The following is a 26262-nucleotide window of genomic DNA, read 5'->3' on the forward strand; positions in this document are numbered from 1 at the left end:
TAAAAGTTGGACCATCTCAGTGATTTTCACAGTTTCTTATGTTGTTCATTGCACAGTCACTGCAAAGCACAAAAAGACTTGGAAAACAGCTCTGACAGGCACTTGGAAATGCCCCTGTTTTCAGGGCTTAAGAGAATTAAGGGCCTGACTCTTCCACTAGCACAAATCAGAAATAAATGCAAGGAGTCACCTGACATAATGGTGCTGTAAAACACGTATGCAGCCAAGATGTGCTTGCTTCAGTGGAATAACTTCAGTAACACGTGCAGATTGACACGCAAATAAACCTCTTGAAATTGCACCAAGAGAGGTGGGGAGAGAAAGACAATCTTGATTAAAATTTTTTGAAGGACACTACTATGAGGTGTTTAGTTATGATCAGCTCATCATAAATTATCATATAACCCATTTCCAATGAGAATGCAATATGAGCTAAATTTTACACTGATTTAGAGCTTATGAAGGTTTCAGTGAAAACCTTGGTTGTTTCACAAGTCCAGGTCAGTGCAGAATTTTGGTTTGTTCTCTTTCATTAAATATCTATAATTGTTCTTAAGGGGTGAAAGGTCATAGATATAGCAAGAAAAGGACTTCTAAAAAAAAATTATCATCCCACGTGAGGAAAAGATTATTCCCCTGCGCAAAGTCAAAACCTGTGTTGTTTGCCCTGAACTGACTACAATGATGACATCATTTCAAAGATGATGATGTAGATTTTGAAAAGAAATACAGTAATACAGGTTACGTCTGAAATCTTTCTCTCATATTTACAGATTCTTGATTCCTCTTTTCAAACAAAAAGCCTCTACACCTGCATCAAGTCCTCATTTAGTCTGGCAGTCTGCAAAGAACAGGCAGTGGCCTACCTTAGACAACAATGAAAAATGTATTTTTCTCTTCCTTTTCTAACCCGCTTCAGAGACACTGTGAAATCGCCTGCTAAAAAACACAGACTCTAGCAGACTCCATGTTCTGGTCACAGTTGCAACATATAGCCTGAGAAATAGCAGAAATTTTGATTTATTTGTACTAGTGTAAATGACATCAAAGTCAAAGCTCAGAGATGAGACTATATGACAAGACTAGCAACTTGCAAAAGTGATTATTAAAAAGCTATCCCATAGAAAACAACAGTCACATGTGGGGATTCAGATTTTTGAAGATACTTGGGTTTTGTCTGTAGGTTTGGGGTTTTTTTAATTATTATTACATGTCATTAATCTGTTCAGACATTATCTCCCTTTAATTTTGCTTGTTGCTTTTATTAGTGTATTTCAAGATATCGGCAAAGTATCTCTCCTCTTCTGTATTAGCTCTGCTCATGCAAGCCTTAGAGCTCAAAGACTTCTGTGATTAATAGCTCTGCCAGCAATTCTTATTTAAAAACTATTCCTATTTTATCTCTTTTTGCCCTGTCCCTGATTTTCCTCCACTCTGTGCAGAATACCCACTGCCAGCGTCTTCATGCAACCCAAAATTTTGCAACTTTACTTGTCACTATTCCTTTTCTACTTGAAGGTGGTCCTGTCGATTTTGTTTGACTGGATAATAACCAAGCAACTTAAAAGCACAATCCTACAAGTAGCTGAGTGCCCACTATTGATGTAAGAGGAAAGCAGTAATTTAGCACCTCTGAAAGAGCTCAGCACCTTGCAGGATGGTATCAGTGTGTTCCTGCTTGCTAAGCTATGATTTGCCTATGCCCCTGTTTCTCACTCAGAAGTTAGCATTACTTTCTAGTCTTGGATTTCAAGAAAACAGACATTTAAACAAGATCACACAGGATCTATCACTGAGCAGGCAACGCAGATTCCTTATTGCAAGCCTCCCAAGTGAGCACTGGAAGTGTAAGTTATATTCTCAAAATTATTTTGTCATCCCCCTGACAATTTAATTTTTTTTTTTTTTCTTTTTTTAACTATCTAGTGCTTCTCAATTCTGTTTAGGCAGCCATGTCTTCTCAATATCTCATTCAGGTATAGCATGGAAAAGTCTAACAACCCTGGGCTGGCAGCCAAGCTTGCCAGTGACTGACGCTCGCTTAACTGAGCAAAGATTTGCTCTGCTCCAACCAGGAACCCGACTACACAAGGACCAGCAGTGACAGCGAGGGTGCAGGCTTGCATCCTAACAATGCCGTTTCCAGCTTGTGCTCAGGCAAGTGGAACCAGCACTTAAGCTGAATGCTAAAAGGCTTCAATCTTCTGCTTCTTTCCAATTCACCTCCTGTATAAACCCAGGACTTTTTAGTAAGAGCGGCACGTTAGGGTAGTTACATCGCTAATCCGGGCATAATTTTAAGCTCAATGAAAGGCGATTTAAATGTTGGAGGAGGGGGAAAGCAAAGGAAAGCACAGAAGAGAAGAGGTGGAGAGGAATGAATTGCTTAGAATACATTTTTAAAAATGTATTCTTGCCAGTAAATGATAGAAATAAATCAGCAGTATGAAGTCACTGGTAGCTGGATTTAAAACAGAGTTTATGACCATTTGCTAAGGGGCCAACATAAAGCATAAGCAAAACTAATAAAAATATAGCTTCCACGAGCAATGATAATGTTAAGCTGTTGGAACAAATTCTTTGATTTAAGCGAAATTACACTTCTCCAAACAGACTACAGATGAATTTAACAAAATCTCTGCCCCAAAGGTTTTACTGTCTAACCAGTCAATGACTGGGGGGCAGTAACAGAAACAAAAATGTGTAAGTGAAGTCTGTTTCCAGCAGAAATATGTGGATACCTATATCTCCCTGCCGCACTTGAAAAAAAAAATAAATAAAAAAAATCTCATTTTCCATGGAGAGCAACTGAAGAATTACAGCTTTCGTGTAACCAATTCCATGATTAATAACAATTGCCTCCCCAGTCTTTTTTTTTAATTATTTTTTATTTTTTTTTAACTGAGGATACTTTTTGTTGAATAGTGGTAATTAAAAGAGGTAAAATGCTCTGGTGGTACTTCAGTTTGGATCCAGGTGGACTAGAGAGCTGTAGAAGAGAAGTCAGAGTTGGTCTCATGCATACAATTTCAACAACATTCACACAGTTTTGGAATCTAGTCTCTGATGCTTTTCAGTCTTGGAGAAGTTGCTAATTATGACCCCATTTATCAAACATACTAGCAACGTATTGGTCAAAGAACACACCCTTTATATACCCAGTGGCCTGATGTTGGGTTTGACATGCAAGAAACACTGTACCAAGCTGTAAACAGCAATGAAGTTAGCCTAGCCTGTGGACTGAGATAACCCCTTAAACTTTTCATCTCTTTAAAACTTTACTTTACATTTCAATTAGGTCACAAGCAAAATCCATTTGTCCATGTCAATCCACAGATGACATAGCTTGATCATAAAAATCATCACAGAGCTAAGTACAATTGGTAATCTCAGTAGTAGGCAAAGATGCTTTAAATTAGAAACATGTGGGTGGGTTTTGCATCTCTACTATCTGTCTTTAATAATCCATCCGCTAAGTATTTTTTTTTAATACATTATTTTTAAGTGAACATAAAAGTGAAAATAAAAATAGCCCAACTAAGGTATACTAAGAAATAAACATTAGTGGGAATGGGCAGGAAAAACAAGAGTGGAAGGGAAGCCTTCTCAAAGAAAGGCCTTACAGTCCACAAACATCTAAGAGATCCTGTGGCCAGATCTCTGCTTTGTCTTTCAGGAGACAGAAAACCAAAGATCACCGAAAACTTTGGCACCATTAACATTGAAATGGCGGGGTTTTTCTTCCTCCTCCTTCCTCTCTTGGAGTTTTTGAACCTGAATCTTATAATTGAAAGCCAGTGGATTAAGCATAACACATCAAACCACTGTTAACACCCAGTCTCCCGCAAGGCTGAATCCTAACAACTCTGTTTTCTGCCTACAGTATGTGCAAGCAAGTGGAACCACCACATGCACTGCATGCTAAAGGCCACAGCCTTTGTCTTCTCCAAGTTCTGTCTATTTCAGAGGCTAACATGCTGCAATTAGTCTAATTAATGTGAAACAATGAGCTGTGTTACCACTTATCAAATTGATTGTTCCCCTATCAAAACAAAACAGGCTGGCTTTTTGATGTAATTTCAAGAGATGATTTGAAATGTCATGTTGCTGCAAGCCAATTACCTTATGACTGGAGTCACGGTCAACAGAATACATAATTAGCACGAGTTTGGGAAGGCTGCTTACTGCTAGTATGCTAATTAACTGTCTTTTGTCATAAAACAAAAAGGTTGTAGCTAGGGTTGTGAAATAGGTCTTTTTTATTTACATTTCTTTGTGCTTATCAACGTGAGGCATGACAATGCAAAAGAATGGAAAATTTTAATTCCACTACTTCGAATTAATACAGAGCCGCAAGGTCAGACATGGTGTTGGACTACAAGCAACGTTCAACTCTTCCATGTGTGACACGTGGGCCGCACCCTCTGCCTAGAGCGTGGTAAAATTAAGCATCAAGTGAATCTCACACCAAAGAGCCACCAAGTAGCACCTACAAAACAATTAACAGGCACATGTTGGGTACTAGATGCTCCTTTCCACAAAGGAGGAGAGTACCTGTGACAGCCTGAGCGTGCCGGGTGCTGTCCTGCCAACCCCAAACTGCTCCACCACACCTCTTCAAAAGCACCCTCCAGAAAGCTAAACTACAAACAAATGACATTGTTACTTCTGCTTCAGCGTGGTGCTCAAAGAACACTTAACAAGGGCATACAGGATAGCAAACGAACCCTGCCTGTAAGTAAAAAGCTTCATAACTCAGCTGCTGCCACCTCCTCTCCATCGCCTCATTTGTGTGATAAATTTTGTATTCCTCAGGCGTTTGTTAAAGAGCTGATCCTGCACAGCGCTGGGTGCCCTCTATACCTATAGGTTTCAGGGGAAGCTGAGGAGCTCATTACTTTGCAGGATAAAGATCTACCAGAAAGAATCTGAACTTAAAAGCTGGCTGTCAGCGGCTCCTGCTCTGCCCTCTCTCATCCCGGCAATGCTCCACGTGCCGCCACGCCATCATGCGAGGGAAATGAAGGACAGAAATTAGCTTAGTGAATCATTGCTAATTCCTACCAATTTAAATTCTGGTTTTCTTTTTCCTGCCTATAATTCAGCACTTTATCTAAGGTTTTGCTTGGCCTGAGTGACTCCCGAGAGCAAGGTCTAGAATCACTGGACGTTTTAATGATGTTGTTTCGTTAACAGCTGCTGACTTACAAATCCTCCTATTTGTTGTAAAAATTATTTTGTTTCTTTGTACACACTTGGTTTGAACCACTATAGAGATAATTCTCATACTTCTTGATAGCCCTTAAAAGCAAGAGAAATGCGTAAATCACTCTCTTATAGAGAGGAGAAATTAAGTGTTCAAAACCTATCAAAAAGTTGTCAAGCTTGCCTTTCCTGAAGACTTCGTTTAAATTCAAACCTGGTCTACTCCAGGTTCACAAGAAGAATTATAAAGTTTCAAGTCCAGAAATGACATAGAGTGGATCACCTTTAAAATGATAATATGAAATCAGTAGGCATTCCTAAATTATTTTCCTGATTTGTCTCTTCCAATCTGAGCTGAACTTGAAGTGTAATAAAATTAGGTATGCGTGCAGGAAGGCTGCATTTTTATCTTAAATTATGAAACCTATAACGAACAGGAAAACACTCATTTCTTCTGGTGCTGTCATTTACTAGAATCAACATCATCCTTCCTGTCTTTATTCAGCAGAGAAAACAAAGCTAATCCCAATTTCTAAAGAGCTAGCTAATAAAGGAGTCAAGGGATCATTAGTCTAATTAACTCATTCCTGTTTTCAGTTTACATTTCATTATGCAATTACACTCTTTGAAATGTCAATTTTTAAATACCATAGAAAACTGTTTAACATATAGATATTATGTTCAACAAATCTAGGGACATATAGAACAGTTACTCAATATTAGTAAATTAATAGTATCCAGATACGCAACTAAACATCTCCCAGTTAAAGCTTTATTGTAATATACATTTATTGATACAAAAATCAGAGACATATTTCAGTGACACTTGGCTTCTTGCTTTACGGTGGTGCTTTTGCTACCTGAGTATTTCGTAATATGCAGGTAAGATGTCCTTGCATCCACTCTTGGTAGTCAGACCATTTTAATCTGAACAAAAATAAATCAGGATACTAAACTACAATTTACTGTCAGGTTTTGGGTTCTTTTTTCTTCTTTTTATTGGGTGTCTTTCTATAGCTTAATATAATGAGTCACTGTAATAAAATCAATATAAAAATTGACTTAATGATTAATTTACTGTCTTTTAAGTCAATTCTAAAATAAATGCACTTCTGTTAAACTGATGGTAACTTCTGTAACCAGCTGTTTGGAAACAATCAACCTGAGTTAATAGTGCAGGCTTGTACTGCTACACTTGTACAGACAAGTACAAGTTTTATAAAACAATTAAATTCTTGATACAGATGAAATATTATATAATAATATGTGTGTGCACACAAAAGCAAATAGGAAGAGAGAAAGCCTGTAGGCATGCACATAAACACACATTTGCCAGTGTGTATCTCTGAACCTCTCACATGTGCTGGCTATGTACTTGCTGGGGAGCAAACAGCTTTTGCTTAACATTTAATCCAGTCAATCACTAAACGTGTGTAACACTACACATGACTTGTCCCCGAGCTTCTGTTGGATTTAAATTAGACATATATCACAAACTACTAGACCACAGCCTGAAGTACGGAGATGTTTTGTCAATGTGCTTCTTTGTAGTGAAATGTCTGCAGGAGTTTGGGATACTGAGCAATAAAGATGGGCATGACTGGCACTATCTCCTTGGTATACTCTTTTCCAAATGCCCCATGATGAGATGCCCCCTCTTACAAATTTGCACAGTACATACACCAACTATCATCTCAGTAGTTGACAGAATCAGGCTACATGTGCCAGAGTACGCTCATAACGTTCTCCCAGTGAAAATGTCAGACATCGTGATTCCTTTGTATGTATTTTAAGGGATGCTAATCATTGCTTGTGCTGACTCCAACTCATAGGCAAAATGAAGACAGACACATTGAAATGGGAATGAAGCATGACAGCAGTTCTTACATAAATATGACCAGGCATCAATTATATCTGCTACATCATGGGCCCAGTTATTAGTCATGCTGGATAACAGGTAAAAGAGATCTGATCCTTATGTACGTGTGAGTCTTTTCTTGAGTGTCCAAGATTCACCAAACCACTTTTTAAAACTTTTTGACATCAGCCGGCCCTTACCTACAGCAAAAAGCTTACTAGTTAATTCCATGGTTATTTTAATTTCTGAAAACTGGAATTTGGACTTCTGAATAGCCTGGACCCTGGTGAGACCTCTACGGCATCTCTACAACATCCTCTAATTGTGACAATGCACTAACATAAGTTTAGCTCTTCTGTGCTACAGATGCTGCAGAAATGAAGAAAACTTTGTTTTACTATCCACTATCCCTATCAAACAGAACATGTGACTAGATATCCCAGTGGCGGAAGGAAACCACACAGCTATTCATGATCAGCGTTCTCATGCAGCTGTCTTTGCATTTTGGGAGGTAGAAGGGTTCAGTTTAAGGCACCCAAGTTTGCAAAGTTTGTCTGAGAATATGAGCTTATATTAGAAATCTCTTATTGGTGAGACACATGACTCCATCTCAGAACATATATTAAGAGATATTTATTCAAAATTTGAAATTGAGGGGAAATTTCAACAAGCAATCATATGTTACAGAATCTGTGCAATGTGTTTCTGAGATAATAGTACAGGACCCCAGATCTGCAGGAAGCAGAGAGGATGATACTGTTCTGCTTTTTGTCACTAGCAATAATACACTTGAGGAAAAGAAGTGCCTTTAAAGAGATGTAAAGGAGGACCATGAGTACAGTACATGGATTATTTTTAATGGCTTAACAAGGATTAAATCACATCCATTAATTAATGTATTTTGAGAAGGCTAATGAAAAATATCTATCTGTTAAGAACATAATACATATATCTCTGATATCGTCTCTGCTTTAGGAGGACTGAATCTGGATAGGAACTGTGGTTAACAAGGTACCTGATAATGCTCCTGCAGTAAGAGGTGAGCATTAGCTCTCATCAATTCATGGTCTTAGCGTTATCTGGCATCATGGGTTGACCCAACGTGATACAACAGGATATGGCATACCAGAATGCATCACAACGTGTTCAGAATCGTAAAAGCAAACAAACCCTTAACAACTAAACTTCCCTGCAGCCCCTGGTACGGAATCTGGCATTCTTGATCAGACACTTCTTCGCTTTATCATCAACGTGTTATACCTCCTGTTGGTTGTTCTATGACTATTTTCTCTCATCTGTTTTCTAAACCAGCCAAAGCAGGTCAGTGCATCTTCATTTAAAAACAAAAGCACAGAATGCTGCTTAAGGCTTTGACTTACTGGGGTCTTTTATTTTCTTTCCCTCCATGTGTTTCTACCTGGTATCACCCAAATCTAGCATTGCCAAGAGAAGACCAAGGCAATCAGGAGATACACACTGTTATTTTAGCAAGTCCGTTAAAAAAAAAAAAAGTTATTTGGACTTGAAACAAGCCTGAAACACTAGAGCAAAAGCAAATACAAAAGCAGGAGCTACAGCACCGTATGCCCCATCTAACAAGGTGTTGAGCACCGAAGCCCAGGGGACTCCTGGTGCTCTCACTGTGAAGATTAGACAAGAGCACTCGCACAGGACACAGCGGGAATATGAAGGGACATGAAGTGAGCAATCCCAGCAGACAGCCTGTTGAAATGTCAGTCAGGCACTCTGCCTCCACCACCTTTCACAGAGCTAAACATCTCTTTATGTCAGAACAAATTGGACGATCCTCAAATCTTTTTTTCCTCTCCCCTGACTTCAATGCGACAACGAGAGCCAGGAAGGAGAGCGGGAGGAGAGTGAGAGGGAGCTTGCAGAGACAGTTCAGTTCAGTTCACATGAAAGCGTCCTGACATGCTACAAGACTGAATACTGATATTGGCAACTCTTACAATCTTATAAGAGAGGCAGGAGCAGCAGCAGCTGGCGTGCTACAGACCTTCCCCCTTTCCAATTACGCTGCGTGGCTGTTCCTTTCCCAAGCATCCCGCAATGTCCTTTGAAAATAAACTCCTGGGCTTGATCAAAGGCCACGAAAGCAAACACATCGTTTCCTTATTTACAAGCATATTTGCTTTTGTCATCTCTTTGTTGTTTCTACTCTTACCTTCCCTCATTAGTCCATTAAGTAGGTCTAATTTTAACCGGGGTCTAGAACAGTGCTCAAACGGAGACCGGTGAGTGACCGCAGTCCTACTTTAAACAATTTGGTTTCACTTGCAAAATTCTGTACAGGGTGTTTAGTTGGGCTTTTTGACTACAAAACCATACACAGAAGTTATTTTTGCACATTAACAACAATAAAGAACCTTTCCACTGATGTCTGCGAATGTTAGAGAGGTCTTAGTATGACTGTATAGAGATACAAGAATTACTTTCATGGATTTTTTAAAAATTTGATTCAACACATAAAACATTGCCTTAAAAATGATCAGACAATTTTCATTCCTAAAAAAAAATTTTAAAAATCAAAGGAAAACAGAAAACCTAACCCAGCCAAGATAAAGAACTCTGTGAAAGCACTGGAGCACCTGCCTTCAAGAACAGCAAGATTAATCTGCTAGTTCACCTTTAGGTTATAAAGGTGCAAATAATAAAATTTCTTCTAAAATAAGTACCTAAAAAACCCCCAAACAAGACCCCCCCACCAAACACCATAAAACCCCCCAACAAAAAATATCTGTGATTTTAAAAAATGCAAAGTGAATATTTAATAAGAAAATATAATTAATTGGTCACTGTGATGCCTGGCCACCTACTCGTTAGATCACATGTTTATTGCAAGCATGATAATTTGTATGGAATGATCAATTTCTAAGACTTTATTCTGGATAGTATTTTCTAAAAGTTGCCTAAGAGTTCTAATATTAGTTGATTATAGTTAAAGATCAGATGCATTACATTACAATTTCAAGTTTCTATTTATGACATTCAGGTAGGTAAATGTCTGTGTGTGTATGGCACAGACCATTTACTGCCCATTACCACCAAGAAGAGAAGCCCATACTAGAATAAACCGTGCAGCATTTCTGGCATTCGTTAAAGGAAGAAAGCTTTATAAGAAAAAAGAAATACCACTGATTTTTACAGGTGTTTAATAAAGATAAGCTGAAAAAAGGGTTCCTATTTTAAGCTTGGTGATAGCTAAAAATGCATTCAAATATGTTCAAAAGCAATCTGAAGTCTCCTAAAAATGGCTGTTTAAAAGTATTCAAGAAAACAGTAAAAATGCAAATAATATTTGTCACATTATTGTAGGATATGGGACAAAAATGCTCATAAATTCAAAGAACCCTGCTGAGGCAAACCGCATTTCATTTAAATATGACATTATTTGGGAGTCATTAAAACAGGAATAATGTGTATCGGTTGCATTGTAAAGGTTAGTATGAAAAAACAGCAAAAGTTTCCTCATAGTAGAATGAGTAGTGCAAGGGACTGTGAGCATAACACCCTTAATTTTAGTTGTAGCTGTGTCATGGGAAATAAAAAGACTTAATGTAATTGATAATTCACTACTGTAGAAAATACTACAGCAAAAATAATGAGGAAGCACCAGTATTCTCAAGAATCTTGGTCCAATATTCTAACATCCTTCACATACATTACAATGAGACTGATTTTAAAAAACAAATAAAAAGGGTATCAACAATGACTGCTGACTTTCCACTGAGAAATGTGTTCAATCCTGAGAAACAGAAAAGTATACAGTGCCTTGGGATTGCTACAAAATATATACAACTTCTCTCATCCTTCCATTCAAACACTTTTCCTGATTTTTTTTTTTTTAATATGGAAATATAAAACCACTTAGTGGGACCCTAATAGGCTACACAGAAGTGGGCTGATATGTTGGTTTTAATATAAAGAGCCTAACTCTCACAATTAAAAGCGTCTAACCTTGCTGAAGAGAGATGTTTTCTAGCTACAGCCACAAAGAACCTTCTGCAATTTGAGTTGAGCAGCTTTCATTTACATAGACTTGCATAAGTCTGTCTGTATTCACTTCTAAAAACATAGCAAAATAATGCTAAAAGACCCCCAAAACTCTGGAGTTGCCATTCTGAACCTCAAACTGTTCCCTGCAGTCAATCAGCATCATTAATTGCTGGTTATTTGTACATGGAAATCAAGATGTAGATGCACGCAGAGGCCTTGATTACGCAGGCATTTAGTCAGTGGCTTGACTATTGTGAGTAGCTTTTGGAGAAGCAATCAAATTAAGCATCCCATTAAACATTTGATGTAGGTAAATCAGCTCCTGGGTCTTAAAATTTGATCCATCTTGCTTTCCTCCATCTATTAGATTCATTTGTATTTGTAAAAAATCAATCATGCACTTGTCTTAAGTCTTGCCTTAATTCTGTCAATGAATTTAAACACATCACATACAGCACTTTCATGTAGTTTAAACTCAGCTATGAAGACCCATTATGGTTCTGAGTTAAAATAATTGTGCATCACACCCTGCTAAATGGTGGCTCGCCTGGAAGTGATGCCAGTGACCTGAACTGGTCTCTCTTACAACCCATGTTGTGTCTGTTCCCTTCTGATATGTATTGGGCTGTGCAGTCTGAAGGGATGGGGAAAGGGGCTGGGGTGTTAGACTGCCTCTTACTAACGAGGCAAAAGTCCCTCAGACACGCACACGTTGCCCCCTGAGTCAGCGCTGCTGATGCCACCTTTGTTGGCAGCTGTGATCGAGCAGGGTTTTGGGGAAGACCCAGCAAAATGCTCACCAGGCAGGCAGTACTCACCTAGCGCCTTCATTCAGAGCCCAACAGTACTACTATTCAAAATACGTTTCTACTAAACGGTGGGGGTGTTTTTGGTGGTAGTACAATCTGTACCACTATGTTTACCCACCTCTCAGACAAAATGTGTGGCCTTTCCCAAAGCTGTTCTGAATAGACCAGAATAATGCCAGCAGGCTTTTGCTGAAGACCTCCACAACTGGCCCACTCTGCATTGCACCACATGGTATGTCATGTCCCGAAATCTTCATGTGGTCTACACCAATTTGTATTCACGTTATTTTCTTTGAGCTTGAAATTGATTTGTGATGTTCTCTCTGAAGGCTCACAATTTACATAATTTGCCATTATTCCTGCATCACACACTACTCCACATCGGGGGCTAAATTCTTCACCACGGAAGCAGTCAGGCACGGGCTTAACTTTAAGCAAAAGAGGTCCTATGAGACATCTCTGCTACTGCTCACATGCTATACTTAAACATACACTTATTTACTTTGTCGTGCAATAGCCTATACCTAACATAGCTTCTTGGAGCTATTAAAAGTGGACACACAATAACTGCAAGTAGGATTGGGCTTACTGTCTCCACAGATTTGTGCTAATATACCAGCGTCTCAAGACATCGCTTCATTTTCATAACAAGGAGGAGATTTAATTTCTTCAGATTTGTGTAAAAAGCAATTTAGAAACTTTGCAACAATGATATTGCTTCCCATAAATGCCAAATTGGTAAAAACATCATAAGAGGCAAACGCAGCACACTCACAATATCATTTTTTCTATCTTAAGTACCAGCATTATTCAAAGACATTATACTGCTAAGTATCCAAATAATTCATTCACTTTAAGGATCGAAAGCATAATATTATTTTGTTAAATTAAGCTCTCTCTTTTCCAAATCCCTCATTTCCACTTAAATATAAAGGGAGGGAATAAAGGCATCTGAAATGCATCTGTGCATGAGGCTTTTATTCTTAGTTTTCAAGCTTTGTTCTGCGCTGGTCGGGGTGTGCACTTGCCTTCTTGCTGAATACCAAAACACAAAAATAGTTGCAATAATAATTGCAATTCCTTGTCCTGGATCATAAAACAAGCCTCAGGTATCATCTCATTCCTGCCTTCCATTGCTAGCAGGAAGGAGGAGGTTGGCAAGGGAAAACATCAGTTACCTTTAACTTACTGGCACCACTGTAATACAGTATCTCCAGTTAAAAAGAAATTATAATACGTGAAAGTGACTGTTTAAAATGATAGCAAAGATCAAGAGTTCTGACTATCGTAGGCTAGGGGGGAGGCAGACAGCCTGATTTTGAGCACACCCTATTAATTGATGAACATCAGGACTTTGTGGTCATTTAACACTCTCTATAAATGAAGACTTGATAACAGCTATTGATCTCAGTTTTCCTGGAAGAGGATCCCTGGGCTCAGCAATGAGCAGTTTTGCTTCTCTCAGTTCATAAATACAAGAATAGAGCTATTGCTCAAATGCCACCCTAACTGCTGAAAATGAAATAAAACTAAAATTTCAGTGCAGTGTGGAAGTAATACAGGTGTATTTCCACAGGGTTTTTTGAGTAGATAGCCCAAGGTTAATATAATATCAAATTTCCTTATGGGAAATACAGAATTGCCACAGCTGACCCCAGCTATCATTTGAAAATATTTTCTTAGTAAATGTCTACTCAAACCATAGAAATATATAAGTTACTGTCCTTATTTATTGATTGATCTTCCTTGTGTTACCATGGAACTTGAATACCTCTGAACATTAATGAATTCAGCCTAACAACATACAAGATGGGACTATGGGCATCTCTGCTGCCCGGGCAAGAAGCTGAGGCAGGGAACGGGAAGTATTGGGTTGTTGCATCCCCAACGCAACTGTGTCGTAAGAAACAGCTCAAAACAGCTATGGTCTGTCCTGTCTTATTCTTTTGTCATGCAAAAATTTTCCCCATTTCCTTCTTTCTACCTTTTCTCCCTAGAGCTCTGCTATTGGCTGGTCAAATCAAAAGCTGATTTCTAAAACTTTGTGTGATGCTGCCAGAAGTGCCTATATCACTGATAATATATTTACAGATGATTTAAACAGGGAAAATTAATCCGCCCTCTTTCTTTTCATCTCCCCTTCCCCAAAATCAGAAAAACAATCTCTACATCTCCTGACCCCCAGTTCAGATTAAACCTGGATGTCAAAGAAGAGACCTAGAAATAGGTGCATGTCCCTTCCAATATGGATTTAAGGAGAAGCTACACAAGTAGATGAACTGTTGAACTCAGTCCTCTGTCTTAAAAATACATTTCATTGGGATCGTTAATGCACGATATAAGTACCCAAAAGATGTAAAAGAATTCTGAAAAATGAATTAAGGACGTATTGCCATCTCCAGCAAAATAATAAAAGTAGAGAGATTAAGAGGCAAGCATATCTTTTTGAATTGTAAAATAGGTTTATAGGTCTTCTAATAACAACTTTTACTCAAACCTTACATAAATAGGCTTATATGATACAAATATTATGTGGGCTATGTGGAAACTACAAGGTCCCTAATCATGTTTAGGGATTACTTGACAGAACAGAGACATTTCATTCCTATTGGACCTAGGGATTACAGCAAAGAAACATCTAATATTCCATTTTTTAATTTCATGCATTTTTTATTTACCTTTAATGATGCTGTATATATTCATCATCCTGAAATATTAAAACAGTATGAAAAAAGTAATAAATTGGTGGAAAATTTAGGGAATGGGAATGCAACAGCACGCAAATCATACACTATCAAGTGCTTGATACACATTTAAAATTACTGCCTAGTACAGCAAAGCCAAATTCCTGGCAGATTTCTGAAGCGCAAAGTCACAATAAGAAGATCAGCAGAACAGACTGAAATAATAGAATATTCATCCCCCTAATCCATATGCAATTCTTTAGGGCTTTTTTTTAACAATGCATATGAGGTCTGACTGTATTCAGGATTTAAATAAGTTGTCTCTCTCTCTCTCACACACACACACACTCACTCTGTTTTTGTTAAAAAAAAGTATATACAGTTATCATTTCTGCTCTACTGCACCCACATTGACAAGGTTAGCACATCCCCTCACACCTCAGATGAAACAATAGCATTTTAAACAACAGAAGTGTTAAAAGAAATACATTTATGCATACCACTGAAACCTTCTGCAACAGCTTTGTTGGAAGGAGGGGGTCCAGTTTGCCTGGGAAAGGGAATTTTTTTCTTTAATTTTTTTTTAACTCTTTCCTACTTAATTCTAAATAATTACTAGTTAAAGTAATTTCACATTTAGATATTAGCAATAAAATTTTGAAACCAGTATTAAATCTTTGAGATCATGCCTTTCTCTCGAGGGAGATGTAATTTTAGATCTAGTATTGTATAAAGGGACAGAGACCTACAGACAAATAAATCATCACTCAAAAGACAGATGCTGATGATAATAATGATACATGTAGAAAATGTGCGTGAGGATGGGTGATGGGGAGGTGTAGTATAAAACTTCCATCGCCATGCATGAGATTACTGAATTACTTTCAAGTAGTGCAAAGCCACAGCTGAGTTATAGATGTTCCTCCAAACAGGAGTATGAAGAAATTCATACCCTATCATACAGTCATACAAAGCCTGAAGTTGAGATCAAGCAGGTTTTACACAGGTTTAACTCTTTGATTAGGCTGCAGAATATCAACACCACAGACAGTTGATATAAAATAAATGTACCCAAACATAAGACATTTGCAACAGTAATATTAATACACGTGGACTTGCTAAATAAAGGTGCCTATACGTGATAATTATGATGGCCACATGCAGAAAGCAGCTTTCGCAACCATCACGACAGTTCTTGTCACAACTCTGTTATAGTGAGGCAAAGGAGCACTAAGACAGGTGATGGCACAGGGAAAGCCATCTGGTAAGTGAGAAAGAGCAGCCACATCCTGTCAAAACCTGAATGCCCAAATGTAGCTACATGCTATTTGTAGTAACAGGTCTCATGAGAAATGGCCCAGGGTGTAGACTGCTGCTGAGCATTTACCAGGACTTTGGGTTTCTACCTGGTGAGGGACATGCTGAGCCAACCCCCTTCAAATCATGCTCATGTGTTTTTAGCCAAACTGCGATACCAGTTGACATCGCTATTCAAATAGCAAGGTTACTGCTTTGATTCAATACAGACTAAACATGCAATATAAAACATATTTCATGAAAGATATTCTTTTTGGCAAGGAACCTGCTTTTCTTTGGTAATAACCTGCTATGATTTATGTGGTTGTGACACCAGTACCTGCCCATATTGTGATGCCCATCTATTGACACAGAGTCCAAACTTATTGGTGTTTATTGCTTACAGGTATCTAATTATTATTGATGGATGGGGGGGAATCATAACCATACTGAAATCAGCTGCAACAGTCCAGCAACAACAGGGCTAGAATACACCCATCCTGTTTGCGTATTTTGCAAAAGAATAAGCATTCTTAGAAAGGATTTGATCTGTACTAGTGAGAAAGGTGTTACGTTGTGTAAGGAAATAAAAGACAAATTAACATCAAACTTCTGATAGAAAATATGATGAATAAACAAGGTCTATTAATGCATACTAAACTTTGGAGAGAAAGTCTGATAGATGCCCTGCAGAACTGCATTGGACCAAATCTGAATCTCAAAGGCACAGGTGGCAGCAGCTTCACTGCAAACATACCACGGTTTTAAAAGACAGGGCAATTAAGCAAAAGTACAAAGTACCATTTAATTTTTTGGGAAAAAGAAAAAAAAATGCTATAGAAGGAAGCAGGGATTTATTAAAGAGGAATAAAGACCACCCAGTGAAAATTAGGGTATACCTGAAATACATTAATGCTACTCTTCCTTCTGCTATCCTTTATTTTACGGGAGGTAACACATGCCTATACGAGTCTTTATTTTAGTGACGACAACAACTGTTTGTGACAGAGAAGGCTAGAAAAGAACAGGAAATCTGCCCAAATTTCAAAACTTTTTTCCAAAGCACAGAGCTATTAAAGCTTTTCTACAAGTGTTTGTAAATATGGTAAATGCTTTTTAATGCGCACAAGGAATATTTTGTTTCTTGTACTTATTCAGAGAAATAGTTCAACCACCTTCTTTAGAAAGTTTCTAAGCAAGCAACACAGCATATATTTGGAATATGAAAGTTTAATCCTACTCATTAAAACATGACAAACTTATAATTAATTGAGAATGGAGTCAATAACAAGAACATCCTTCAATGTAATGATGTTGGTACTATCAGCTTGTAATATGGGAATACATTATAGAAAGTGAAGTATAATATGGAAAATTACAAGTAAGTTTAAAAAAAAAAAGAACAGTCTGAAAGTTCTTACTTGGGCCCAATCTTTAAAACACAGATTTTAAATCCTCGAAAGTTACATTTTCCCGGTCATCAAGTGAGATAATACATTATGTTGTTTTCCTGTGATGAGGAATAATTCAAGGTCTTACATTGCCTGATTAATCTCACAACCAATATTTAGAAAAGGTTTCTCTTTGAGCTAATCAAACTTGACAAAAGCAATCTTCAAACTATGCCACATTCACTGATTTGTAAGATATCTCAAACTTGTGTTTTATTAAATGCAGTTTAAATTAGCAACAGCTCTAAATCCACCTCCTTATGACACTGCCTGAATCTCACAGACGGTACATGAGGTAGGTAAAAAGAAAACACATCCAGATCAAAATTATTAGGACAAACTTTTTTTCAAATGAAGAACACCATTTTAGTTTTAAGATAGTACCCATCTACATCCCTATGGTTCTCATTACGTTGCATTTTGGGAGATAGTTGCCGATGGTATTCAGTTTACTTTTCCTTCTGGAGCTAACTGCCTTTAACCTTACTGGATAGGGTATATCCAGTGATTACTCCAAATAATGCTTATTTCTTCATACATATTAAAGAGGACAACTTTCAATATACAATTTTACTACATTCTCAGGCTTTCAGTATCACAACAGTGTCACTAGGTTAAAGGACATTACTCCAGAAGAGCAACATTGTGATGGTACAGCTGTCACCATGAGGACAACTGGTAGGGAAGCACTACAACACTGACTAGTAGGGAACACTGTGGGAAAGCATGTAAATACCATCCCAATCTTCACCTTCACTACCAATTAATGTTGGTAGTTTCCCTTCTTTCTGTGAGCGGTCATACGTGTGCGAACAGGATTTTCCTGTGGTTTGAGAATGTGTTTAAATTTGGTTGCCTGACTCCCAGCACTAAAAGAGATTCCTGAGTTAGCACAGCTGAGCAGGAGAAAGAAAAATATGGGAGAGATAAGTATTAATTCTCTAGTGAAAATATCCCAAAAGGAAATCAGGCCTCCAGCTTATTCTTCCTCTCAAGTCACGCTTAAGTTCTGGATAAATAGGTTTCTAAGCTACTGACTCCTCTCTATTTCCTTATGGTTGTGTACAACAGAGAGACCGTGTTTCAACATAGGCAATGTCTACAATCACATGACATCATATAATACAATACTCCATTAACAAAGACTCACATGTACTAGAAGTTGCTAGTGCAAATCTTTTTCAGACCCAAGGAAGGATATCCAAATATGGGGTAACACACTCTGACTGGGAAGACTATCAGTGAATTTCTCTGTTTGTTTATATAAATGGGCCAATGCTTTTTAAAGCACTTCAGAGCACTTAACTAAAGCAAACAAGCACTTGAACTTTAAAGATCTAGCAAGAGAAGCCATTGACAAGTATGACTTCACTTAGTAAATCCTAATATCTTTGTGACCTTTCATTCATACAGTCTCTTCATGAAGAGAAGCACAAGGTTCTCATCTCAACTCAGTTCTGCTGCAAGATACAGAGAGAGGTCAGCAATTGCCTAGCTCCCTTTTATTTCTTTTTGTTAAAGCAAACCTCTTTATTTTTTCCTATACAGGGATCCTGGGCCGACAGTAGTCTTTAGAAAGCAGTTTCTGATTCTGGAAGCTTATTGTCTCTCTTATTTGGCCTTTAAAGTAGGAATTTTCCATCTTATGAATCTCCTTTTTGACTCCTTGATACCTATGATAGCTAAGCCTTGATTTGGGAATATAACATTTACCAAACACCATCCTATTAATTCCCAGCAGGTGAATAATGCTGTGGGAATAGCTTGCTACGCTCAGAAAAAGGGTGCCTTTGGTAAGTAGTCTGGTAACGGCACTAGTGTCACATGCATCTTTTGGGTCTTCATACTTATAATACCCTCCCTAGCTACTGCATTATGTACAATTACACCAGTGATTTCCTGACCTAGATTGGTGTGATCTGATTCACATATACCTTTTTGCTGATAAATCAGCAACCAAATGAATACTCTGAAATATTATTCTATAGCTTTGGACAGTATATTTTTTTGAAACTTCATGATTTCATGTGGGTCAAGTAACATACAACTTTATAGCTGGGCTCTGTCAAATCAGGTTTGCTGTATGCTCCGAGAAACAGTATGGATTTATGCATTTTGAAGAAAGGCAATTTTCAGCAGGAGAATGCCACTGATGTGTGCCAGTCCAACTCAAGTGTTGAGCTGTCCCTGAGAACCAAGAAGGTGGTGCTTAAACCAAACTTTTCCATTCAGTAGCAGGTGCATCTCATTCCCTAAAATTCTGCAGCACATTTTGATTTTTATTTCTCTCCGACTGTATTTTGCATGCAGTCTGCATAACGTGGCAGGAGAGAGGTGACAGAATAAACCTTTACTTTAACCTGGTCATTATCATCTCAGAGAAAGGAAATAAAGTATTTTTAAGCTATATTCTGGAGCTCGTTAGCCACATTGGGATTTCAGTTTGTTAGTTTTAGGGGACATGCCACATGTTCTGAAAGTGGTACTGGCTGTTTGGGATTTGTACTCGCTAGTGTGGTAATGAACATTCTTGAAACCCTATTTTGCTAGAAAAAAAAAAAAAAAAAGAGACGCATTTGAGAAAATGAACTACTTGGTGCTAAAGCCTCAGTCTGTGCACAGTTCCTAAAAGAAAAAGCTTTGAAAAGTCTTTAAAATACCCTACAAGTTATAATTGGGTTTTAATGTATAAAACGGCTGAGTAATTTAAATGTTTGGAAAAGAAAACAGTCTTTCCTAGAGTTTATGAAGTGATAAGTCTATTTCTTAGAATGATTAACTATGAATCCTGATTTCAAACACGAGTGTCTACTAGCATATGCTCTCCACAGCTGACATTGTAAGATCCAGTTTCATCCGATTAATATTCGAGGGCCCGATTCTGATATTAAATCCCCATTCACCGCCTCCTGCTTGAATAAGTGCTTTGGTGTCTATAGAAGTAATTTTACTTCCTACTCTTAAACAAAAAGTGAAGTCAGGATTAAGCTCTGCTCATAATACATTTTGATTTACTGAATGCCACAAGTTAGATTTGTATGTACAGGATGCATATCATGACATTCCCACTGGAAACTGAAAAACCACCACCAAGCCCAGAAACCTAGTAACATTCAAGGATAATACAATACTCATTCACTTAAAGAAAATTTTTTAGTAGTGAATGCATATTAGAAAGACAGATGCAGTAGAGCCAGAACAGCATAAAGCATTCTTTTGGGTAAGAATGCCCCACATAACATCCCTTTTTAGAACAGTGATAAAACAAGACTATGACAAGAGAAAATGTAATTCAGTTTTGAACACACTGTAAATAAGTAACAAGATCTAATTATTTAGAAAGACCTTCAAGATCCCATGGCTTTGGTAGAAATTAATTAAAGGGTGAAATTAGAGAATAGAAGAAAAACTTCGACAAGATGAACTGCGAGAGAAAGAGAGACAAAAGCAGTGAAAAGAAACAGATCCAGGGAAAGTACTGGTCTACTTTATTCTAATAATAGAGTCATCAACAGAATATCTGTATGCACTAACACCTAATTTGAGCATCCTGGATTCTGATCCTGATTTCCAGAGATGGCAACTACATATTAAAAAAAATACTTAAATTGCTCATTACTAGAAATAGATTGATTTGCATGAGAAAGGTGCAGAGTTAGATTCCCATTTAATTTACGAATATTAAGATCATAAAATGGTCTCAAAGTAAGTCCTAACTCCCAGGCTAACACTTTCCTCCTGTTGGTAACAGCACCATTGCCCCTGGGACCTGGGAAATAACACATACAGTGGTCGCAGGGAAGAGGCAGTTTGAGCGAGCCCAGCAAATACTGAGCAAGGGTTTAGGAGATGAGCATAAGAACTTGCAATTCTGTTCAGTATTCAAAGACTAATAGAGAAACATCCAAGTGGGAAACACCATCAACAATGAAAGGCCTGAGTTTATTTATGTCCATCCGAGCACCTGACAACACAGGTCAGGGGCAAATAGCTCAACCCAGCCAGAAACTTGGGAAAGTTCAGTAGAAGTGGAAGGATCTGCTCATATGGAGCAACTTCCAAAGCTGTGGTCATGCTCAACTTTTCTGTTTCTCATTAGATTTCCTCCCTTCAGCAAAACTTGCTGGTACACATGGTCAGCTACTTTGTTTATTCTTAAGTATATGATCACAGAATGACCAAAGAAACATGAGTTTACCCCGCTACAGAAGTTAATTGCCAGAGTAATCCAACATGGAGAATGTTGGGCACAAGAGATGATGGCTGATATTCTACAGTCAGCACATTTTGAAGTGCTTACTGGTTTTAGGTTTTAAATTGTTTACTAAATACTAATTTTAGCCATGGTTTGTTTTTTTCTTGGGGGTGGGGGTGAGTGAGTGGTGTTAAATTCAATATAAGCAAATCACCAAGGTATTAGAAAAACAGCAGCTAATTTACCTGCTACTTCAGAGCATAGCTCAGGGATCTAAATTATTGTTTTCCCATACCTCCAGCTCTGTGCTAGACATTAGGCTGTCAGAAGCATCTTCATCCCCTGAACACTACATGTGAAAACTCTTATTTTTGTGTTCTAACACTTTACCTAAGCACAGTTGCTTATACAGTTAAAAGCCGCCTTAGTGTTTTTCAAAACCATACTGAAGTATGGGATCACCCTTTGTTTTGAATGTAAGAGTTTGTTTTACCCAAGACAACAGCTCATCAACTTGTAGGACCTTCAGCCACTAACCTCGCTCTCATCTATAAGTGTTTAACACGTTTCCTTGTTTTAACATATCGAACATTTACAGCAGCCAAAATGCATTTATTTAACATAACTAAAAATGCTGTCTCTGATCACCCAGTACTCTTTGAAAGTTCAAGAGCAGGACCAAAATTTGAAAGGTTGGTTTAAAGATTAAGTGTGAGCCATTGCTGTGTCTGAAGTGATACACTTCAAGAGGTAAACCACCCCCCCACTGCTGGCTGTGGTCTCCCACCACCCCCGGCAGCTCCTGCGTGCTCATTCCACCAGAGAAATCGCAGAGGAGAGGGAGCGAACCCCCTTCGTGGACTCACCATCCTTTTCTAGTCACATTCACTACGCATTGCATTAGAAAATCGTAACGGTGTTAAAATATTTTGGCAGGATTTGTTATGGCCAGATCACTCACTTCCTTTGGGACACACAAAGCCTCCTCTGGCAATGAAACAGCCCAAATGTCAGCAAATCCTATAGAACAGAAAACGGTCTGTCAATGTAAAGCCTAAATGAATCTCCAATTAAACAAAACAAAACTGAATAACATAAAAATGCACATACAGAGAAAAGAAACAACCTAGAAATGTTCACTTTTTATTAAGGTGTTTTGCTTTTTTTCCCCACCCTCCAGAAACTTTTTAACAGCATTACAATGTATTCATCACAAGGTGCTATTAGAGCACAAGCTCACTCCAAGTGTTACCAATTCACGGACAGATTAGAGGGCACATTAATAACATAGTTAATATGAAGTGTTTAGAGCCTTTACGTCCGTGACAAATACGACTCAGCCAAATTTCCTGACCATTGAGGCCACGGAGGAACAATTTGGTAGATTTCATCAACAGTTCTAATTATGTTCCTGTCAAGTCGAGAACAAAGTAATCCATAACTGGGGGGCTGCTCAGAGACAGTGCCACGCGAGAGTAATTTATGCCCAAGACACAGGGCCCTCGCTGTAGTTAGTGTGCACAACGCTTGACTAACAAGTGGGTTCACAAAAAGGAATTTATTAGGGGAAACGCAGCCCTCCAGCTCTGAGCGGCTCGTCAGGTGCAAGCTTCGGAGGAGTTATGAGGCAAAGTCTTCTTGTTTATACAAGCATCTGAAGTCCATGCTGGCCTCATCAGGTTTTATAACACGGGATTTCAGCCCAAAGCATGGTACAGGCTTCTGCCGGAGCTAGGCGAGCCCACTGCTGAGGCCAAGGTGTGACCCAGTGCTTTTAAAAAACATTTCAGTCCTGTGTCGCCAGCAGCACCACCTCAGAGGCTGAGCGGTACCGATGCCCTTTTGTGATCCTATAAATAACACGCTAATGAAAGATGCAAAGGGATTATTAGTAACAGTAAACTAAAACATCACAATACACAACACATTTCTTACCACAGCCTGACTGGGAAACAGACTGAAAAAGGGAAGGGGAGGGGGGGCTAAACAGGGGAGAAGCTGTCATGTAATTTTGAGTCATTTTCCACTGCGATCTATATTGGGACGCAGCTTCTACCCTTTCAAACAGGATCATTTTATATATGACGCTCTTGCTGCATTTCACAAAAAGGTAGGAATGTCTCCCTAGCGCTAGGAGAAGTGCAAAGCCTGGCAGTGGTCATTCAGGACTGGTTACTTGGATAAGTAGTAAGATGTTAAAGAAAGTAAAATGATGCATTTCAGGTGTAATTGAGAACAGTATCTGTGAACACAGGGAAAAATAACATTAGCAAAAAGTAGATTCATGTGATAAATACAAAACAATGGGTTTTAAAGGATAGTTTTCTGAATGTAGCTGTGGGCATACACTGCTGTCAGCAGTTTAGGTTTTTATTTAACAAGACAAAAACCACAGAACTTAAAAAAAAAAAAGTGTAATTTTACAGCGCTTTCTTTGATAGTGAAGAAACAAGCTTATAAAAGTGTTACCAGCTAACCAAAGCAGCAGCCTGCTTTAGTGGATTAAACATCAGCTCAGATAAGGGGAATGCTCAAACTGAGCGTCCGTTTCAGAGTCTGACTTGCCATGTGGCCCCAGGAAGGTTGCCTTCTTCACCCACGTTCCCCACTGGTAGAATGGGTGCAAGTGTGTGAAGGCAAGGAAGTTGTTGCCATGTGACATATCTTACCAATGGATTTTTGGCTGTACAAAAATGTTACTAGCTTCACTGAACTATTGGTTTTACTTCACCTTTTAAATACTAGTTGAACACTGGCACAGAGTGAATGCAGAGCACGGTTGTGGAGCACTACATCAAAACCCTGAACTTCTCATTTCACACTCTACTAAGGTTTCTTATTCAAATTTGCTTGAACCTGTAAGTTCTCTGCTGCCAAGTTTAGGGAATTTCCCAGCACCTACTGAGCAGGACAGTATTAGTCTCATGCAACTGAAGCTTCACAGAATTATGATTACTTGTACCCTTTGCATCCAAGGATAAAAAAAAAAAAAAAAAAAATACACTTCACAAGCATTGGTGGCTTAAGCTTCACAAGGAGGCAAAGGAAAAGGGAAGGACGCAGTCCCATTCCGCAGGTTTGAAAAGAGAAACCTCTCTGGTAAATCAGACAGACATTAATTCAGAAGCCAAGTGATGCCTGGACGTTGTAATTCCCAGACTCGTGATTCAGTCACAAGACACGCTTCCTTTCCTGGTGAAATGTCATGCTGCCACATGCTTCTGTTACAGAACACGTCTTAACCAAGTGTAGCAAAAGCATGATGATCCCATTAAGTATCTAACATCTAATACCTTGTGAAAACTAATTTAGTGCTTTATCAAATCTCTAGTTTGTATGTAGAGCATAAACTGGCTACATTTGCTAATAGGGCAGATTGACCCATCCCATATATTATCAAACCACATCAAAGTCTGCTGGAGGACATAGCCTTAGCTACTTATTATCCCTTGCATTAACTCTCTCACTAGCTACTCGACCAATACATTTTCCTGTAATACATCTGTCATGATTTTGCAGAGAAATCAGCAATTCTGAACAGTGCAGCAGTTAGAGACAGATAACAGGACTAAACCCATCATGGTCACCTGGCTTTCCAATCTACTGTTAATTGGCACAGACGGAAGCCCTTAGAGCTAGACTTGCACAACAGCACACCACTGCTGGACTCCAGAGATTTGGTCTCTTAGTTAGATTTGTATTTTTAGATCTTTAGTCATTCACATGATTTTTTCACGATTTATTACATATGAGAGAAATAAAGTTGGATGCCAACACCTTCAAATTTACAAGATTTGTGGTTTTTTCTTCCAGAAAAAGGGCATCTTATGCAAGAGACCATGTGGCTTAGTAATCAGGAAAAAAGTGCTAGAATACTACTACTAATAATGTTAGCAGTATTAGATCAAATGAGAACATCTTTCTTGGCTTGGATGCTCTGCAACTGTATTCCCACATGTATTATATTTAGGGTCTTAATTGTGACACTGTATAATGCATTATATATCTGAAGCCGTGCTTCTAACTGTCTGGGAACTTGCATATATGGCTAACAGAGGGTTTGGGTTGGTTTGTTTTGTTTTTAGTTCACAGTTTCTATATTCTGATAGATAGTGTTTGTCTGTGGACCTGGAAATCCTGAGGTATTGCACATGGCTCTCTTACTGACCTTTTCTGGTCATTTGACTACCTATCATCACTGTAACCCAGAAGCTAGTGCTAGAATATTAAAAAAAAAAAAAAGCCAAAACATACCCTCTCCTCAAAAAGACAGAAATAAAAGATGCCTCTCTCACTTTGCATATGTGATCGTATATAGCTCTGAAATATAATTATATCCCTCATACAACCCTAGACGTTCACATTTAATTCTGTGGATTTGTTTGTTTTCTCTTTGTACAGTTTCTCAAGCACTGTCATCTTCTTTCCCCTTATAAATTCTGGCCCTCCATACCTTTAAACACTAATATAAACAAGTGAAAAGCATTTGGGGGGGATGTGGGGGGTATTATTATAAGTTTTGTAGTTTCTTGGTAATCCCAGATCCCATTAATGATGGGTCAATTTTTAATCCAGAGAATATTAAAAACTGCTTACTGCCCAGCCATGGTTTAGCATCACCAACTCAGGCAGGCTGATACAGAGAGTCTTCTACTGGAGAAAATTTCTAACAAGTAAACTTCTAGCCAGGGGGAATAAATTAGATTTAAAAAAACCAAAACAAAACAAAGAAGTGGGCAGTGAGTTA

General features: G+C 38.3%; 1 protein-coding gene across 11 annotated transcripts in view; it reads right to left on the bottom strand.

Moving 5' to 3' along the window:
* The window catches only part of ESRRG (estrogen related receptor gamma), a 408134-nt gene that overhangs the window by 213883 nt on the left and 167989 nt on the right, over nt 1-26262 (bottom strand). For 4 of the 11 annotated variants that reach the window (XM_074863718.1, XM_074863722.1, XM_074863713.1 and 1 more), the window contains one exon: nt 22477-22535. The exons of 6 other annotated variants lie outside the window; for them this stretch is intronic. Coding sequence is in view for 2 of the 5 variants with exons in the window: in XM_074863713.1 (XP_074719814.1) it covers nt 22477-22535 (59 nt within the window). In the remaining 3 variants the exon portion in view is untranslated. Of the gene's footprint in view, nt 1-22381; nt 22536-26262 lie in introns of those variants that run through there. One more of the 11 variants, XM_074863716.1, reaches the window with a different exon arrangement.

Source organism: Strix uralensis, chromosome 3 (assembly GCF_047716275.1).
Source record: "Strix uralensis isolate ZFMK-TIS-50842 chromosome 3, bStrUra1, whole genome shotgun sequence".
Classification (NCBI taxonomy): Eukaryota; Metazoa; Chordata; class Aves; order Strigiformes; family Strigidae; genus Strix; species Strix uralensis.